A 21,149-nucleotide genomic window follows, 5' to 3' on the forward strand; every position below is an offset into this window, starting at 1 on the left:
TCTAGAAAGGCAAACCTTAGGAACCAATGATGATCTTTGTGAATCGGTATGTGAAGGTAGGCATCCTTTAAGTCCACTGTGGTCATGTACTGACCCTCTTGGATCATGGGTAGGATGGTCCGAATAGTTTCCATTTTGAATGATGGAACTCTGAGGAATTTGTTTAAGATCTTTAGATCCAAGATTGGTCTGAAGGTTCCCTCTTTTTTGGGAACCACAAACAGATTTGAATAAAAACCCTGTCCTTGTTCCGTCCGCGGAACTGGATGGATCACTCCCATAACTAGGAGGTCTTGCACACAGCGTAGGAATGCCTCTTTCTTTATCTGATTTGCAGATAGCCTTGAAAGATGAAATCTCCCTTGTGGAGGGGAAGCTTTGAAGTCCAGAAGATATCCCTGAGATATGATCTCCAATGCCCAGGGATCCTGAACATCTCTTGCCCACGCCTGGGCGAAGAGAGAAAGTCTGCCCCCCACTAGATCCGTTTCCGGATAGGGGGCGTTCCTTCATGCTGTCTTGGGGGCAGCAGCAGGTTTTCTGGCCTGCTTGCCCTTGTTCCAGGACTGGTAAGGTTTCCAGGCCTGTCTGGAATGAGCAACAGTTCCCTCTTGTTTTGAAGCGAAGGAAGTTGATGCTGCTCCTGCCTTGAAATTTCGAAAGTCACGAAAATTAGACTGTTTGGCCTTTGATTTGGCCCTGTCCTGAGGAAGGGTATGACCCTTGCCTCCAGTAATGTCAGCAATGATTTCCTTCAAGCCAGGCCCGAATAAGGTCTGCCCCTTGAAAGGAATGTTGAGTAACTTAGACTTTGAAGTCACGTCAGCTGACCAGGATTTAAGCCATAGCGCCCTACGTGCCTGGATGGCGAATCCGGAGTTCTTAGCCGTTAGTTTAGTCAAATGAACAATGACATCAGAAACAAATGAGTTAGCTAGCTTAAGCGTTCTAAGCTTGTCAATAATTTCCTCCAATGGAGCTGTATGGATGGCCTCTTCCAGGGCCTCAAACCAGAATGCCGCCGCAGCAGTGACAGGCGCAATGCATGCAAGGGGCTGCAAAATAAAACCTTGTTGAATAAACATTTTCTTAAGGTAACCTTCCAATTTTTTATCCATTGGATCTGAAAAAGCACAACTGTCCTCAACCGGGATAGTGGTACGCTTTGCTAAAGTAGAAACTGCTCCCTCCACCTTAGGGACCGTCTGCCATAAGTCCCGTGTAGTGGCGTCTATTGGAAACATTTTTCTAAATATAGGAGGTGGGGAAAAGGGCACACCGGGTCTATCCCACTCCTTGCTATCTGTGTCTGTAATTTTTGCTGCGCAAAAAAGCTCTAAAATAGGCCCCTCCCACTCATATTACAACAGTGGAAAGCCTCAAGGAACTGTTTCTAGGCAAAATTCAAGCCAGCCATGTGGAAAAAACTAGGCCCCAATAAGTTTTATCACCAAACATATATAAAAAACGATTAAACATGCCAGCAAATGTTTTAAAATACACTTTTATAAGAGTATGTATCTCTATTAATAAGCCTGATACCAGTCGCTATCACTGCATTTAAGGCTTTACTTACATTACTTCGGTATCAGCAGCATTTTCTAGCAAATTCCATCCCTAGAAAAATAATTTAATTGCACATACCTTATTGCAGGGAAACCTGCACGCTATTCCCCCTCTGAAGTTACCTCACTCCTCAGAATATGTGAGAACAGCAAAGGATCTTAGTTACTTCTGCTAAGATCATAGAAAACACAGGCAGATTCTTCTTCTAAATACTGCCTGAGATAAACAGTACACTCCGGTACCATTTAAAAATAACAAACTTTTGATTGAAGAAATAAACTAAGTATAAAACACCACAGTCCTCTTACGACCTCCATCTTTGTTGAGAGTTGCAAGAGAATGACTGGGTATGGCAGTGAGGGGAGGAGCTATATAGCAGCTCTGCTGTGGGTGATCCTCTTGCAATTTCCTGTTGGGAAGGAGAATACCCCATAAGTAATGGATGATCCGTGGACTGGATACACTTAACAAGAGAAAAAAGGTGGAGACAAGAATAACGCCCACATTTTTTGGCGGCAAAAATGACGCCCACATTATTGGCGCTAACGCCTAAAAAAATTTTACCGCTAAGTATGACGCCACATCCGGTGACGCCGAAAAAAATAATGCCCACATTTTTGGCGCAAAAAAATGATGCAACCATAAACAACATCCGGCGTCAATTAGGGCACCGGAAATGACAAATTTTTTGCGCCAAAAAAGTCAGCACCAAAAATTACGCAATAAATTGAAGCATTTTCAGCCCCCGCGAGCCTAACAGCCCACAGGAAAAAAAGTCAATTGAAAAATTTTAAGGTAAGAAAAAATAACCATTCATATGCATTATCCCAAATAATTAAACTGACTGTCTGAAATAAGGAATACTAATTACCCTGAATCATGGCAAATATAAGTTTAAACACATATATTTAGAACTTTATAAATAAAGTGCCCAACCATAGCTTAAGAGTGTCATAATAAAATAAGACTTACTTACCCCAAGACACTCATCTACATATAGTAGATAGCCAAACCAGTACTGAAACGAGAATCAATAGAGTCAATGGTATATTAGAGTATATCGTCGATCTGAAAAGGTAGGTAGGAGAAGAAATCTCTACGACCGATAACAGAGAACCTATGAAATAGATCCCGTAGAAAGAGACCATGGTATTCAAATAGGCAATACTCTCTTCACTTCCCTCTGACATTTACTGCACTCTGAGAGGAAAACCGGGCTCCAGCCTGCTGCAAAGCGCATATCAACAAAGAATCTAGCACAAACTTACTTCACCACCTCCACGGGAGGCAAAGTTTGTAAAACTGAATTGTGGGTGTGGTGAGGGGTGTATTTATAGGCATTTTGAGGTTTGGGAAACTTTGCCCCTCCTGGTAGGAATGTATATCCCATACGTCACTAGCTCATGGACTCTTGCTAATTACATGAAAGAAAGATGAAAAACCACAAAAAAGACCACAAAATTGCTATAAACCAAGGTATATGTAAAACAGAAGCTATGATAGTCTGTATTTAACTATTCACCTTTGTACAATTGAGGATTTATTTTTTTCTATTATTGAAATGAATGTTAATTTCTGGAGTAGGCTTTCTTTTTCAGCTAACACAATACCTTTTCAGGTGGTAATTTTATTTGTCTTGTATATTCTTATATTTATTGTTCGGGTTTCACATTTAGCATTGTACAATTTCGGTCTATACAACTGCTTTGTTCATCAGAAAATAAAATATCCCCTCTGGCTACTATAACCTTTTTTTTTTGGTGACTAAATCTGGAAAAATATATTTTCTACAATTTCTTAGATTTTTATTTCATCTAAAAAATTAAATTTAATATGTGGAATGCGGCATACTAGAATAATTTCTAAAAGTAATTTGTGCATTGGATGAGCCATACTACATACATTTACATTGTAACTGACAAGTGCTTTAACAAAGATATAGAAACAACATGCTGAATAGGCAATATGTTTCTGCACATACCTGGGGCCTTCTTCCGATTAAAGCTGTCTTTCAGGAGCCCAGGGATATCGGTTTTGTATCTAAAACAAAACAGGAATTAAGTTTTAAACATGCAGATGAAGCAAGTGTTCTCAAGGTCCTCTATGGTAAATTACAGGACAATGTGTCTTCCATAGACTTTGTTTCCAATGAATAAATATCACACCACGCCTCCTATGTTTTATGTTATAGGGCTTAGCATAAGAATGGTTCAGGCCTTCCCCGCAGAATGTTTTATCTGTATGTGCTATGATCAGGACAATTACGAAGGCCAGATATATTAAACCCTCCTCCATAACGTGAAGCTCAGCTACTCATTGACATCATAAGTAGATGTGAATATGACTTATCTTCCTTTTTTGTTGCTTATGCTTTGAACCAGACCTGCTGATCGGCCGTCTTCTTTTGCCTGCATTCGGCCACCCCTGATGACGTCATAAATACCAGGAGAATTGGACAGACTGAACACTCAGCGTGTTCACGACAGTGGTTATAGGCCGTTTGATGGAAACATCCTCCTGCATATACAGTAGATAAGAAGTAAGAATATTGTGGACCGAGTGATTCTAGTGTCCAAAGGATTTCCTGTGCTGAGTGGATTCACACGGAACACCCAAACTGTATTTGAGTGCCAACGCAGGGGTGAGTGACTTTAACTTGAACTCAGATATTGATATATGGCATATCGACACCAGATTACTATTGTGGTATTGGGAATCGTACACAATAGTTAGTATCTGTGTTAGGAACATTCCTGTTTCTTGCTTCCTTATATTATCACTCATCTCTCGCTTATCCCGGATCTACTCGTGTTGAGTGTGCTACGTACAAAATCATTTTGGCTCACTAATATCTCCATTGAAAGGTGTGAGTCACTAACCTTTTCTTCTGCTCCATTATTTTACTGGAGTCGATCTGGTCTTCCCATGGGACAACCCCAGAGAGCCACTTCAGCATGCAGTACCCTAATGACTCCAGATCACTGCGACGGCAGGGGCCTAAAACAAACATAATAAATACCATGAAAACAGTGTTCCAAACTGCAGAATAAACAACCTGTTTACACATCACTGCTGAAAAATGGTTTTGTCGTATCACATCCACAATAAAAAATACATTTCAGAAGGGTAGATCTTTATTTAGTTCTACTTCAAGCGTAAAAAGTTAGTTTTTGATGATTTTGACGGTAAATGAGAACTATAGGTCAAACAAGTCTGCCCAACATTTCCTACACGTATAAATGTATCTAGTAGTTTGTAGGATAGCCTTATGCTTATCCCGGGCATTTATTGAATTCCCCAACAGTGTTTGTCATTACCACCTTTAATGGAAGTTTATTGCATGAATCACTCTTTTTGTCAAGAAGTGTTTCCTCAAATTACTCCTGAATCTAGTACCCTTCAGCTTAAAGGGACAATATACACTCATTTTTTCTTTGCATAAATGTTTTGTAGATTATCTATTTATATAGCCCATAGTTTTTTTTTCTTTTTTAAATGTATAGTTTTGCTTATTTTTAAATAACAGTGCTCTGATTTTCAGACTCCTAACCAAGCCCCAAAGTTTTATGAGAATACTGTCAGATACCTTCTCCAGCTTGCTCCTGTTTGTGTAAAGGGTCTTTTCATATGCAAAAGAAGGGGGAGGGGGGAGTGTCTCATTTCCCACTTGCAGTGGGCTTTCCAGCTACCTTTTCAACCGAGCTAAACTGAGAGCTTCTAAGTAAGTTTTTAAACAGTTTTATACTGGATTTTTATATCAGTATCTGTGCATCTTATTCTTCATAGTAGTGTCAATTACATGCAGTTATATGAAAATCAGTGTATACTGTCCCTTTAAGCTCATGACCCCTTGTTCTCAAATTTCTCTTTTTATGAAAATGATTTACACTGCCTCAGCTTTACTAAGCCCATTGATATACTTAAAAGTTCCAATCATATCACCTCTTTCACTTCTCTCCTCTAAGCTCTAGCAATACAACCAAGCATTCTACTGACCTTACTTGCTGCAATACTACATTTGTAACATTTAGTAAAGTGTAATTGAGCCTGTAATTAACATTTGGATTTTTCTTTCCTAAATGCATAATTTTGCACTTTGCAATGTTAAACTTTAGTTCCAAGTCATTTGTCCAATCCTCAAATGTTTAAAAAAATATAATTTATCATTTGGTCCACCCCTGGAACATCTACTCCATTATACATTTTTGTATCGTCTGCAAACAGACATACTTTCCCTTGTACTCTTTTGCTGATATCACTGGTAAATATGTTAACAAAACATGCCCCAGAACTGACCCCTGAGGAACACCACTAGTAACAGCCCCAGCTGTTGAATGTACTCCATTTACTAAGACACTATTTTCTATCATTAAAGGGACACTGAACCCAATTTTTTTTCTTTCAGGATTCAGAAAGAGCATGCAGTTTTAATCAAATTTCTAATTTACTCCTATTATCAATTTTTCTTCGTTCTCTTGCTGTCTTTATTTAAAAAGCAGGAGTGCAAAGCTTAGGAGCCTGCCCATTTTAGGTTCAGCACGCTGGATACTGCTTGCTTATTGGTGGATAAATTTAGCCACCAATCAGCAAGCATAACCCAGGTTCTAAACCAAAAATGGACCGGCTCCTAAGCTTTACATTCCTGCTTTTTAAATAAAGATAGCAAGAGAATAAAGAAAATTTGATAATAGGAGTAAATTAGAAAGATGCTTAAAATTGCATGTTCTATCGGAATCATTAAAGAAAAAAAATTTGGGTTTAGTATGCCTTTAAAGGGACAGTAAACCTTAAAATTAATGTTATATAATTCTGCACATAGTGCAGAATTATATAACATTATATTAGCCAAACTTTCTAACACATAATATTCCCTTTTCATTTTTAACAAAAAACGCCGTTTTACAGACCCGATCTCTGCGCTCTGCTGAGCGGGTCTGCTTTTTTTACACAGCGCATCGGGCCAGCTGTATAGTCACAGCCAGAGCGGGTCTGTAAAACAGCGTTTTTTGTTAAAAATGAAAAGGGAATATTATGTGTTAGAAAGTTTGGCTAATATAATGTTATATAATTCTGCACTATGTGCAGAATTATATAACATTAATTTTAAGGTTTACTGACTCTTTAATCTTGCATTCTACCCAGTTCACAATTTTTGATTCTAGACCAAGGAGATACAGTTTGCCAATTAGGTTGATGTGTGGGAAATCTAGATACACTACATCAACTGCTCCACCCTGGTCTAACACTTTTGTTACATAATCAAATAGATTAGTATGACATGATCTCCTTGACGTAAAAACCATGCTGATTTTGGTCCTCGAAATTGTTTGTCTTTATGTACAGTTTCTCACAATTTGCCAAAACCTAATATGTGTCAGCTGGTTCAACCCTATGAGATTAAGATTATAAGAAATCTAGAAGACATTATATAGACACCCCAGCCAAAGGCTTAAATACCTCCCCCAGTCATTCTGCCAAGGGAACAAGGAACAGTAGAATAAATATCAGGGTATAAATGGTGCCAGAACAATAAAATTAAATTTAGGTCCGCCCACCGGAGAAACGGCGGGAGCAGTGGACTCTTCTCCCACAGATGGAAATGAAATGATCAGGTAAGCATAATTTATGTTTTCCATCTTAATGGGAGGAGAGTCCACTGCTTCATTCATTACTTGTGGGAACAAACACCCAAGCTCTAGAGGACACTGAATGAAAAAAACGGGAGGGTAAAAGGAGATACCCTAAACTGAGGGCACCACAGCCTGCAGAACCTCTCTCCCAAAAGCTGCTTTCACCGAAGCAAAAACATAAAATTTGTAACATTTTGCAAAAGTATTTAAAGAAGACCAAGTTGCCGCCTTACAAATCTGCTCCATAGAAGCCTAGTTCTTAAATGCCCAAGAAGAGGCCACAGCCCTAGTTGAATGAGCTGTGATCCTCTGAGGAGGCTTATGTCCCACTGTCTCAAAGGCCAGATGGATAATGCTCCTTAACCAAAAAGACAGTGCAGTGGAAGAGGCCCTCTGCCCTTCCCTGAATACACAACAAACAAAGACGAAGTCTGTCTGAATTCCTTTGTGGCTTGAAGATAAAACTTCAAGGCCTGAACCACATCCAAATTATGAAGCAACCTTTCCTTTGACGAAGAAGGGTTAAGATACAAGGAAGGAACTACTATTTCCTGATTGATGTTACGATTTGACACTACTTTGGGAAGAAATCCTAATCCAGTGCGAAGAACTGTCTTATCAGAGTGAAAAAGAAAATTTATGCTTACCTGATAAATTTATTTCTTCTTAGACACGATGAGTCCACGGATCATCTTCATTACTTATGGGATATTTACCTCCTGGTCAGCAGGAGGAGGCAAAGAGCACTACAGCAGAGCTGTTAAATAGCTCCTCCCTTCCCTCCCACTCCAGTCATTCGACCGAAGTTAGGAAAGGAAAAGCCAAGGAGCAGAGGTGACTGAATTTTACAATAAAAAACATCCTGTCTTAAAAGAACAGGGCGGGCCGTGGACTCATCGTGTCTAATAAGAAATAAATTTATCAGGTAAGCATAAATTTTCTTTTCTTCTTAAAGACACAATGAGTCCACTGATCATCTTCATTACTTATGGGATCCAATACCCAAGCTAGAGTACTCGGATGATATGGGAGGGACAAGATAGGAGACCTAAACGGAAGGCACCACTGCATGAAGAACCTTTCTCCCAAAAGTAACCTCAGCCGAGGCAAAAGTATAAAATTTGTAAAACTTTGTAAAAGTGTGAAGAGAAGACCAAGTTGCAGCTTTGCAAATCTGTTCCACAGAAGCTTCAACTTTGAATGCCCATGAGGAAACAACAGCCCTATTGGAATGAGCCGTAATCCTTTCAGGAGGCTGCTGTCCAGCAGTTTTCTAAGCCAAACGTATAAACACTCCAAAAGGAAAGAGAAACAGCCATAGCTTTCTGTCCCCTACGTTTGCCTGAAAATACCACAAACAAAGAGGAAGACTGGAGAAAGTCTTTAGTCGCCTGTAAATAAAACTTTAAAGCACGAACTACATCCAAATTGTGCAAGAGCCCCTCCTTCCTAGAAGAAGGATTAGGACACAAGGAATGTACAACAATCTCCTGATTAATGTTCCGATCAGAAACAACCTTGGGAAGAAATCCAAATTTCGTACGTAAGACAACCTTATCCGCATGAAAAATAAGCTAAGGGGGCTCACATTTTAATGCTTAAAGCTCAGACACTCTACGAGCAGAAGAAATTGCTACCAGAAATAAAACCTTCCAAGATAACAACTTGATATCTAAGGAATGCATAGGTTCAAATGGAACCCCTTGAAGAACCTTGAGAACTAGATTAAGACTCCATGGAGGAGTAACAGGTCTAAACACAGGCCTAATTCTGGTTAAGGCCAGACAAAAAGACTGCACATCAGGGACATCAGCTAGACGCTTGTGTAACAGGATAGATAATGCTGAAATTTGACCCTTTAAAGAACTTGTTGATAATCCTTTCTCCAATCCTTCCTGGAGAAAAGACAAAATCCTAGGAATCCTAACTCTACTCCAGGAGTAGCCCTTTGATTCACACCAATAAAGGTATTTACGCCAAATCTTGTGATAAATCTTTCTAGTGACAGGCTTACGAGCCTGAATCAAAGTGTCTATGACTGAGTTAGAAAAAATTCGCTTGGCTAGAATCAACCGTTCAATCTCCAAGCAGTCAGCTTCAGAGAATCTAGATTTGGATGATGGAAGGGTCCCTGAATCAGAAGGTCCTTTCGAAGCGGAAGCCACCAAGGAGGTAGAGACGACATCTCCACCAGGTCTGCATACCAGATCCTGCGAGGCCAGGCCGGTGCTATGAGAATCACTGAAGCCCTTTCCTGTTTGATCCGGGCAATCACTCGAGGAAGGAGAGCAAACGGAGGAAACAGTTATGCTAGATTGAAGGACCAAGGGGCCGCCAGAGCATCTATCAGAGCAGCCTGAGGATCTCTGGATCTCGACCCGTACCTCGGAAGTTTGGCAGTCTGCCTGGATGCCATGAGATCCAACTCTGGCTCACCCCATTTGAGGAACAGACTGGAGAACACATCCGGAGGAAGTTCCCACTCCCCCAGATGAAAGGTCTGTCTGCTCAGAAAATCCGCCTCCTAGTTGTCCACCCCTGGGATATGAATTGCCGACAGACAACAAGAATGGGTCTCCACCCACCAAATTATTTTGGAGACCTCTGCCATTGCCAAGGAACTTCCTGTTCCTCCCTGATGATTGATGTAGACAACTGACGTTGATGATTGATGTAGACAACTGACGTTTATCAGGTTCCAACTGGAACCTGATAAACTGAGCCGAAGCCAGCTGAGGCCAGGCCAGGCCAGGCCAGGCAAGCATTGTAGATCACTCTCAGTTCCAGAATGTTTATGGGTAACAAAGACTCTGACTGAGACCATATCCCTTGAGCCCTCAGGGAGCCCCAAACTGCTCCCCAACCCAGAAGGCTGGGATCTGTTGTCACAATCTCCCAGGAAGGTCTGCGAAAAACATGTTCCCTGGGAGAGATGATCTAGAGACAACCACCAAAGAATAGACTCCTTTGTCTCCTGTGCCAATAGAAGTCGAGGAGACAAGTCCAAATAATTTCCGTTCCATTGTTTGAGCATGTCCAACTGCAGAGCTCTGAGATGAAAGCGAGCAAACGGGATGATGTCCATTGCCGCTACCATCAGACCTATTAACTCCATGCACTGAGCCACTGAAGGGCGAGGAGAAGATTGCAGAGCTAGACAAGTATCGATAAACTTTAATTTCCTGACTTCTGTCAGAAAAATCTTCATAGACAGAGAATCTATTATGGGACCCAGGAAAGTCACGCTTGAGTGTGGGCCTAAGGAATTCTTTTCTAAAATCACCTTCCAGCCGTGGATTTTAGGAATGATAATCCCAAATCCGTGTGAGACCTTGCTAGATGAAAAGATGTAGCCGGAACTAGAATGTCGTCTAGATAAGACGCCACTGCAACCCCTTTTGCACGAAGCCCCATCAACAGAGATCCCCGAACCGTTGTGAAGATTCTGGGGCTGTGGCAAGACCAAAGGAAGAGCCACAAACTGGTAATGTTTATCCAGAAAAGGAAACAATAAAAACTTGAGATGAGGGGGCAGAGCCGGCTCACGAGACAGATGGCCGCACTGTGAGTGAGCTCCGAGAGCCGTTACCCGTAATCACTGTTAGATCGGGCAATCAAGTGCTATAACCCGGCAGAACAGCACCACTAATATAGAGGAACATGAGTGCCACAAAGCGCTGAAGATCCGCCACAGAGAACTATATGATCTTCCCTATTTCTAGGGACCTAAGTTGCGGTCGCCATTTTGGGCCTAGATGTAACGCTGCACGCATCGGCATATTCCGCTGACCTCAGCAATTAACCAGGATACCCCAGAAGATATCACAGTTATCTCATAAATTGAATCGCTAACACCCCCTTAACTACCCTACTATATTTGCGGTCACTGTGTGGTGTGTGCGATGTAGCGCAAGAGACTTGCATAAAATGTTTTAGAAGATATACAAGGCCTTATACTTAAATAGGCACCTGCAAACCTTTATAATATTTTTTCCATCAGAACAGCTGATTTAACAGCATGGTGCTCAGAAATAACGGCAGCTGAGACAGGACTTGTAATAGGCCTCAATGTAATACCACTCTGAATACACCATCACAGCTCACCCAGTTAGAGGTGAGGGAGATTCTACCACTCTATACAGACTGTATATCAATATCCTTCAATATTTGAAATAGACAGGCAGAATCTTGTATAATACGCATAAAATATACTCTCAACATGTCGCCAACAAGTGCACCCAAACAGGATAAACAACTGAAAAGCTCAGCAGCTGCAAATAAATCAGTGACCTCCATTTTCAAGGTTTCTGACAACCCCCAAGCTGCTCTACAGAAACATGCTACACTTCCAGGACCCGCTATCTCATCCAGATAGTGAGGATAGCATCGCTGAAGAACCTGTACTGTTAAACAAGGCTTTTCTGGCCTCTATCCCCTCCAAAGCTAATTTGGACAACATAGTAGTTAAAGTCCGTGACTGCATAAAGGAGGAACTGGCAGGTCTAAGAAAGGATATGACGGAAATTGGGAACTGGGTTGAAGCATTGCAGGAAGATAATGATTTCAATCAATCTGAAATATCTACCTTACAAACCACGGCCCAAGCCCACGACCTATTTCTTACCCAGTTACAAGATAAACTGGAGGATTTAGAAAACAGGGAACGCCGCCAGAACCTCCGAATAAGAGGAATCCATGAATCTATCTTAACCAATACTATCACTGAATATCTACAAGGCCTCTTCTCACACCTTTTGGGCCCATCGTCGGCAGTTGACATATCAATGGATAGAGCCCATAGAGCGCTTGGGCCAAAGCCTCCAGAGAACGCATCTCCACGTGACGTAGTCTTAAAGCTAAAAGACTATCAAGCTAAAGAAGAGATACTTTGTGCAGACAGACAACTTAAAGAGATCTTGCCCCTCGTACGCTGCAAAGAAGGAGAGACTTTCTTCCACTTACGTCCATCCTTAGAGCAAAGGGAATTCTATACAGATGGGGTTTTCCCTGCTTTATTCAAGTGTATCACAAGGTCATCAAGCTTATCTGCAAGTCCCTTGCGGATGCTCCGACCTTTTGCTCTTCTTTGGGAATTGACTCCCCACAACCAGCACCAGATTCTGACGATCAGACATCTTCTACCAGGCCATTGCTACAAAAACCTCCCCGCAACCCTTGGATGCAATCCCAATCGAAGAAACCAAAGAAACCTCATGTGGCAACCCTCACGGACATCACCTGAGTTCTGTTCCTCGTCAGAGTGGTGAGATTTGCCTTCAGAGCCTTAGGACTGTCTAACTTACATATCTAGTTTTCACTTTTTTCTCCTGCCAGTTTATGTTTGATCTAGGGCAGAACATCCTGAACTTTAGATTACAGTTGTTAATTTTTGTCCATATAGCCTTAAGTTTAACAAGTACAATTTGTTTTGTAAATAATTTTGTCATACTCTTTAGAATGGGTAAGGCCAGTCTTCCCCGTTTAAGTGACACAGGATGTCACATTGCCGGTTTTGGTTGTTCTTATTGTTGTTTTTGTTCATGTATTGTTTACCTTTTGTTCATAATCACCATATAACAGTGTTTATTGTGTTGCAATCATGTGAAATTATTAAGACTACTGCAATATTTTACAATGACAGGTCCAACATATTCCGGAATAACTGTCCCTGCGGAGCAAGGCTCCACTTTTTCTACCATATCTAAACACATAGCGTATGTTTCACCATGAGTAATACAAAATCGATAAGGATAATGACACAGAATGTTAAAGGGTTTAATGTTCCGCACAACACTCCGCTAAATCCACTGTTAGATAGCTCCAATACCAGATCTCATATGTCCAGACGGACTCTCAAATCAATAAAAGATGACTTGGCACTCATGGGTGTTCACGACACCTGGCGTATGCAACATCCTATCAAAAAAGAATTTACCTTTTATTCACCCCCTAATCAATCGCAATCATGAATAGATGACATACTCATAGACCACGCCACTATTGCCTATATATCTGATACTGAAATATCCCCTACAGCCTGGTCAGATCATTCAGCGGTCCTATGCGTCTTGCACTGGTCTTCTTTACCTTACAAACCTTTTCAGTGGCGTCTAGATGACGCACTATTGAAGAATGACCTCTTGTTACAACAACTGGAGACATTCTTATTAGATTATTTTCGAACTAATGACACCCCCGACATTGACACATATATCCTGTAGGAAGCTCACAAATGCTCTCTGAGGGGAGACATGATGAAACTTAAATCCATCCAAAAGAAAAAGCATAGAGTCCTGTATCAGGAAATTACTAAACAATTTCAGCAATCAGCCCGTCTTCATAATCAGAATCCTAAAGACATAACTCTTAAGTCACAATTAGACCAAGCTAGACATAAACTCACAGAGTTCTTGGACCAATCAGCACAAACACAAGCTCTTAGACTTCAACAAAGATTCTATTTAGAAGGATATAAACCGGGCAAACTACTAGCCAGAGCCATCAAAACTAAGCAATCAACACACTTCATCACATCAATACAAGATCCTCTAAATAAGATAACTGTAGAAACCCAGAGAATTGCAGAGATTTTTAAAAACTATTATTCTGATCTCTATAATGTAACACCAGATAGGGATATTAGAATGCATCAACTAAAATGTATTAAATATTTAGACCATATATCTCTCCCGACTATCTCAAATGAATACGCAGAAATGCTGACAGCGCCAATCACTGCAGAGGAAATTGCAGTAGCGATCAAATCTTTAAAAACAGGGAAAAGCCCTGGCCCCGATGGTATCTCGGGTACTTACTACAAAAAATTTAGCCACATAGTCATACCATACTTACTATCAGTATTTAATCATATTGACAATACCAAGAGCTTACCCCCCTCCATGTTAGAGGCAGTAGTTACAGTGCTATCTAAACTGAATAAAGACCCGACAGTACCATCAAATTATCGCCCAATCTCCCTGCTTAATACGGACATTAAGCTAAGATACTAGCCATCAGAGTAAATAAAACGCTACCCTCCCTTATTCATGCCGACCAGGTGGGTTTTGTGCCACAGAGAGAGGCTAAGGACAATACAGTGAAAATTCTTCACCTCATGCAATATGTTTCTGATCATGACCTTCCTTTCCTTTTACTATCGACAGACGCTGAAAAAGCTTTTGACAGACTTGACTGGACCTTTCTAAAACTTACACTACAAAAATTTGGCTTTCCCAACAACTTAATTCACAGGATCTTTGCACTGTATAACTCCCCAACAGCCAAAATCAGAATCAACGGTATACTATCCTCTTCTTTTAATATTTCTAATGGCACCCGCCAGGGGTGCCCGCTCTCCCCATTACTATTCGTGTTATCAATGGAAGCACTGGCCACTACATTATGCAATAACCCCAACATTCACGGACTTACAGTAAATTCCCCACCCACAAACTAGCGCTATACGCAGATGACTTACTATTGACGCTAACACAACCAACAATCTCTCTCCCTGCGGCACAGAGCTCCCTGGAAGAATATGGCTCATGCTCTAACTATTTAGTGAATCAACGTAAATCAGAAATCCTCCCAATTAACTTATCCGAGATCGAGTTACACACATTGCAGCAGCAATCACCTTACATAATACAACGAGACTCCCTAAAATACCTAGGTGTCCACCTGTCTACAAAACCTCAACAGTTGTTTGACTTGAACTACGAATTCCTCCTAAATACCCTTACAATGGACATGTCGACGTGGATCCACAAAACAATATCTTGGTTTGGTAGAATTGGGATCACCAAAATGGCCATACTCCCCAAAATGCTATACTTATTTCAGACCCTTCCAATACTGCTTCCTACATCATACTTACCCAGATTACAAACAATGGTTAACTCCTACATATGGAAAAAACGTCTTCCCAGGATTGCCAAATCCACACTTTACTTTCCTAAAGATTCCGGAGGCTTGGGAGTTCCAGATTTTACCAAATATCGCCAGGCTGTGTTCTTGAGGAGGATTGTGGATTGGTGCACACTTACCATCATATCATAAAACTTGGCTAGTCCTGGAACATGATATCACAAACATATCACAGCTGGGGGTGTATTGTTGGCAACCTAAAATTAACCTACCACCTAGTCTCGCCAGAAACCCTATCATTGGGGAGACTTTTAAAGTCTGGTCTAATGTTCTACACATGCACCAACATCTCTCCTCAGTTCCTTCTCCACTAACGACTGTACTATAAAATATCGACTTCCCAATCGGAATATCATTATCCCCAAATTTATAGTTAATTTAAATAATTCACTACCCTTATACACACTTATGGAGGCGGGTAAATTGATATCCCAACAACACCTAGAAAGCCTTAACATAACACAATTCTCATGCTGGTTCCGGTATTTGCAACTTACGCACTTTGTTAACTCCTACAAAAATAAACCCCTGACAGTCAGGGAACGTACTCCCCTTGAAATGATGTGCACTCAGGACACTACTCCTAGACATGCAATTTCTACACTATACTCATTACTTATAACACCTAAAGGAATCATACAAACACCAACTGTGGTTTCTTGGCACAAGGAACTCCCATACACACTTGATGAACAAGAATGGTACAACATCTTCTAAAGTACCTCCAAGTCAGCTCACTCGACGACAGTCTTAGAGACTAATTCCCAAATTCCTCCTCAGATGGTACCTTACCCCCCATAGATTAAAGTATATCTTCCCTGAAGCATCCAACAGATGTTGGAGGAAATGCTCAGAGGAGGGCACCCCGTTTCATATATGGTGGACATGTCCCCTGATAGGCCAATTCTGGCAAGATATCAACTGAACTATGTGCAAACTTCTAAATAGTGACATAACCTTGGATCCCATTATATTTCTATTTCACGTCACCCCCAAGCTCTCCTTTAAACACTATACCACACTCCTTCTCCTGGCCATCAGTAGCGCCAAACAGATAATACCTAGGTTTTGGAAATCTGACACTATTCCCACCCTGCATATGTGGATAGACCAAATGAAACGAAATCTAGCATTAGAGAGGTATTTCTACTATATCAATGACAAGCTGAAATACTATGCTGAACTGCTGTTCCTTTGGGAATCGTGTTTCCCAATAAGACGGACTTGACGACACATTCACTTACTAAAGATGCAACATCTATCATCACCTTTAGATTCTTTAAATTCACTGACCAACTTTAACTCCCTCGACTGCACGCAGGGCCCTATCTACCATAATCAGAAATTTCCCCTTCCTCGAAAACGGAAAGTCCGCCCCCTACAAGGCCCAATCCCGGGTTGAGGGCATAACCTTCATGCTGTCCTTGATTGACAGCAAACTATTTTGATTTTTTTTTTTAATTCTTCAAAATGTCAAAAGAGAACAGTTCCGCCAAGCTGGGTCCCAACAAGGTCTCTCTTGAAAGAAGACGCTAAAAGCGTAGACCTAGAGCGTACGTCCGCAGAACAAGGCTCTAACCATAAGACTCTGTAAACTGTAACAGAAAAAAACTTTCCACCCTAGGAAAAGATTGCCCAGCCTCCTTAGTTGAGACGGCTATGGGAAATGTTTTTTTTTAAAATAGGGAATGCGCACGAGCATAGATTACACCGACGGTGTCGGAGTCACCCAGGGTAAGTAAAACCTCCTAAAGTAACAAATAAAGGAAATCAAGCTAAAAAAATAAAGATATTGTTCCATCTGAGACTGGAAATCTCTCTCCAATAATCCCAACATAAAATGTCTGCAATGCAGAATAACTCCGGGCGGGGTTAAAGGAAGCGCAGAGCACTGCATGTGGGCCATAATTTGGATACTGTAGGAGAAATTGAGGCACAGCCTGGCCACTTGTCAATTAGTTCCTGAAAAGCAGGGGTCTTAGAAATAATAGGCTCAGGAAAAGAGAAAATTTTATAATAAAAATTAACACATGAAAACGTTACTGTCTCCTTAAAATTTAAAATGTAACTCTTTATTTTCAAATCTAGAAATACATCGTCACTGTAGCACCCAACTACCCCTCAGCTAAACCTTGCTGAGGTGCCCAGCAGTCCCAAAACTTTATGCTCTTTGAGTGCATAACGGTAAAAAACAAACCATCCCAGCTTCTAGAATAAAAGTCCGTTTGTGTATGACAATAGCACTAGAACATTATAATATCGATCTTTAGGTAGAGCAGCAACTTTGTACAATGCCCTCTCTTTTTAGTTGAGAAATTGTTGTACAAATCGTGTAAAAGAGAGTTGTAAACAGGACCGCAACGCAGCTCTAACGCTGTCCGGATTCCCCTTACTAATGAACACAACACACTGTGATAAACACCCCCCCCCCCCGATCCTGAAAAACAGCATGGGAGGAAAAAGCGCGCAGTCCACAAAACTGGCACCACACGAGGCTCTGCCCATCGTGGGCGTAACAATCATGTAGCGCCCGGTCGCCATTAGTACAGTTATAACAACGTCACCGGGAGCTAACTGTGCCATCCGAAACTTGGGGTCAAACTTGGCTACCGCTTCATTATCGTAGCCCAGTCAAATAAAGTGTAAGCCTATTACTTCCCACTGAGATCAATTTATCCTCAGCTCAAGTGATCCCCAAAGTAAGCAGGGATCTCCTTAGCCCTTCAAGGGCGTAAAAACCCTGGAGCTCCCAGTTGGTATTAACAGTGTTATAACGCCACCGGGAGCCAACTGAGCCTTCATAAACATGGGGACAAATTTGGTTACTGCTTTTCTTCTACCGCAGCTCAGCCAAATAATGTTTAAACAATCTCACCTCCCACTGAGTTCTATTTACCCTCAGCCCAAGTGATCCCAAAATAAGTCAATCTCCTTTAGCCCCTGCTAAAGGTCATGAAGGTCCCTCCTTTTACATGTAGGAGTTCTTACCAAATAAATAAAGTGCTCCACTTCTCTGAGATCCATTTATTGACCCAGAATAAAAAAGTCAGCACTTACCTTGAACTCCATAGCCCTGTGGATAAAAATAAAGCCTGAGTTATCTTACTTAGGCTATCAAGATAAGGGCAGCATAAGTGTATGGGAGGCGCAGTGAGAATTATGTCCCATCAGTTCCCATTGCTCTAAAGCCACCAAAAGCTCTACTGTAGAGACTGATATGGACTACGGCTACAACCTAGAACAAAGCAGCACTCTCTGGCACTACTTTAAAAATAATAAACTCTTGACTGAAGAATCTTTTTCTAACACCTCACTTTACCTCTTCCTATCACTAACGTAGGCAAAGAGAATGACTGGAGTGGGAGGGAAGGGAGGAGCTATTTAACAGCTCTGCTGTGGGGCTCTTTGCTTCCTCCTGCTGACCAGGAGGTGAATATCCCATAAGTAATAAAGATGATCCATGGACTCATCGTGTTTTTAAGAATAAAACCAGGTAAGGAGGCTCACATTGCAAGGCCATTAACTCAGAGACTCTGCCAGCCAATGCAATAGCCAGTAGGAATAGGACTTTCCAGGAAAGAAGTTTAATGTCAAGCGCATGCATAGGCTCAAACGGATCCCTCTGCAAAATCTTAAGAACTAAGTTCAAGCTCCAAGGGGAAGCAGAATTTCTAAAGACAGGCCTGATCCTAGACAGAGACTGAACAAAGGACTGAATATCAGGAAGCACCACAAGCTTCTTGTGTAACAGTACAGATAAGGCCGAAACTGGCAGCAAGACCTTTATCCAGTCCATCCTGGAGAAAAGCCAGGATTCTGGATACCCTAACCTTGTGCCAGAGATATCCATGTTCCTCACACCAGGACAAATAGGTCCTCCACACCTTATGATAGATGCGGCGAGTGTGCGGCTTCCTGGCCTGAACTAGAGTATCAATCACTCTCTCTGAAAATCCTCTCTTGGCTAAGACTAGACGTTCAATCTCCACGCAGTCAGCCTCAGAGAATCAAGATTTTGGTGAAGAAATGGCCCCTGTACCAGCAGGTCTCTGCGACAGGGTAACCTCCATGGAGGAGACGATGACATCCCTACCAGATCCGCAAACCATGTCCTCCGCTGCCATGACGGAGCAATCAGAATAGCCGAAGCTTGCGCCTGCTTGATGCGGGCCACTACACGAGGTAGAAGTGGCAACAGTGGAAAAATGTAAGTAGGTTGATGTTGTCTGACTGGAACCTAATGAATCGGGACAACCCCAGGAGGGGCCAACCCCTAAGAGCTTTGAATAACGTTCGGATTTACAGAATGTTTATCGGTACACTCAACTCCGATAAAGGGTCTACCTGCCCTGTGCCTTTCTGGCACCCCAAACAGCTCCCCATCCTGACAGACTTGCGTCCGTGGACACAATCTCCTAGGACGGTGTCAGAAAGGATGTCCCCCGGGACAGTTGTCCTGGACGGTCCCACCAATAGAGGGATTAGCAGCATTAGCACAATAAACAATATCATGTACAAATCCCCCCTGTTCAATAACCCCCTTACTGAGGGTATTACCCTTGATTCTATACAGATAAAGGAGACAAACTGTGACCCTGTCTTCCTACGTTATCATATGTGTAAAAATGAAATGATCTTACCAGAATCTATGCCGTGGAGCAGGAACATGGACTTTCAAGTGTGACAGGGTAGTAGCATTGCTCCTGACATGGACTTGAGAGCAGAAAGCAGGCAGCGAATCTCATCAACACTGATTTCTTATGGAGCTGAAAGGTTTTGCAGAAAGACTCTCCCTGCATCTCTGGACTCTAACATTCATCCATGCTCTCACTGACAGGCTGACAGGATTACTTAAAACTCCAGTCCCATTTCGATGAGTACTACCCTCCATAAGAGACTCCTCAGAATCTTCCGACACTTCTCTGCCAACCTCCTGTGACGAAAGGCAAAGAATGACTGGGGCAGGTATTTAAGCCTTTGGCTGGGGTGTCTTTGCCTCCTCCTGGCATTAAGATGGAAATTATAATATATATATATATATATATATATATATATACACACACACACACACATACATATATATATATATATATACGCATACATACATATATATATATATACACATACATACATACATACACACACACACACATATATATATATACACATGCATATACACACGACACATACCACACAACACAATAAAAGTTGGATCTGTAATTCACAGCTGTAAGGCCTAGAAAGGTTCCAGCTGCACCAAGCTAAATTTTAAATGGAAGGGGGGAAATAAAGGCTATGGAATCTTTTTGGCACTCGGAAAAGATGAAAACACTACTGGGCTGCAGGGCAACTTCTCAGATTAGCTCAGCACTAACAACAGTCCAGTCAGTCAGTCCAGAGTAACTCAGGTATTGTCACTATTTGATTTTGATTTATATATAAATAACATACATATATTTCATCATCTGTATCTATACTTATCAGGCTAACTGTTGCTATTATTCCCTAGATGACGGATTCTTTTAGTCATGATGTTCTGTCACAACTCTGCTTTTGTATCAGAAAGCTCTGTAATATTCAATGTAATATTCAATTTTAAGTTTGTTCTGTCACAACTCTGCTTTTGTATCAGAAAGCTCTGTAATATTCAATGGAATATTCAATTTTAAGTTTTGTTCTCCATTTGTACCTCCTGCCTTTTTATGTATCTTATTTGACTTATAATAAACCCCAAAAAATATGGAAGTTTACCAGCTCCTTTGTGAGCATCCAAGCTTATAAACATGACTGTTCCTTCGTGGGGAGTTTTGCTGCCTTCTCTGTAGCTGACGTGTTTTCCTTCTGGGCAATAGCGAAATGCATAATAGTATCCAGCCAGGTAGACCTAGTGTTAGAAGAATGATATTAACTGTTATAAAAAACCCATTAAATGCAGTAGATTTGCATGATCAATAAAAACATAAGAAATCATGAGACATCAGTTAATTACAAACACATATGTGTATATTGTGAACTCTTGCACATGCT

The 21,149-nt window shown here is 41.3% G+C and overlaps 1 protein-coding gene across 4 annotated transcripts in view; it reads right to left on the reverse strand.

Moving 5' to 3' along the window:
• Positions 1-21,149, reverse strand: part of VRK3 (VRK serine/threonine kinase 3) — a 403,485-nt gene that overhangs the window by 19,661 nt on the left and 362,675 nt on the right. For all 4 annotated transcript variants that reach the window (XM_053699491.1, XM_053699492.1, XM_053699488.1 and 1 more), the window contains 3 exons: positions 20,874-21,006; positions 4,446-4,563; positions 3,548-3,606 (listed from right to left, as the gene is read on the reverse strand). In XM_053699491.1, coding sequence (XP_053555466.1) covers positions 3,548-3,606; positions 4,446-4,563; positions 20,874-21,006 — 310 coding nt within the window. The remainder of the gene's footprint in view (positions 1-3,547; positions 3,607-4,445; positions 4,564-20,873; positions 21,007-21,149) is intronic.

Source organism: Bombina bombina, chromosome 1 (genome assembly GCF_027579735.1).
Source record: "Bombina bombina isolate aBomBom1 chromosome 1, aBomBom1.pri, whole genome shotgun sequence".
Lineage (NCBI taxonomy): Eukaryota > Metazoa > Chordata > Amphibia > Anura > Bombinatoridae > Bombina > Bombina bombina.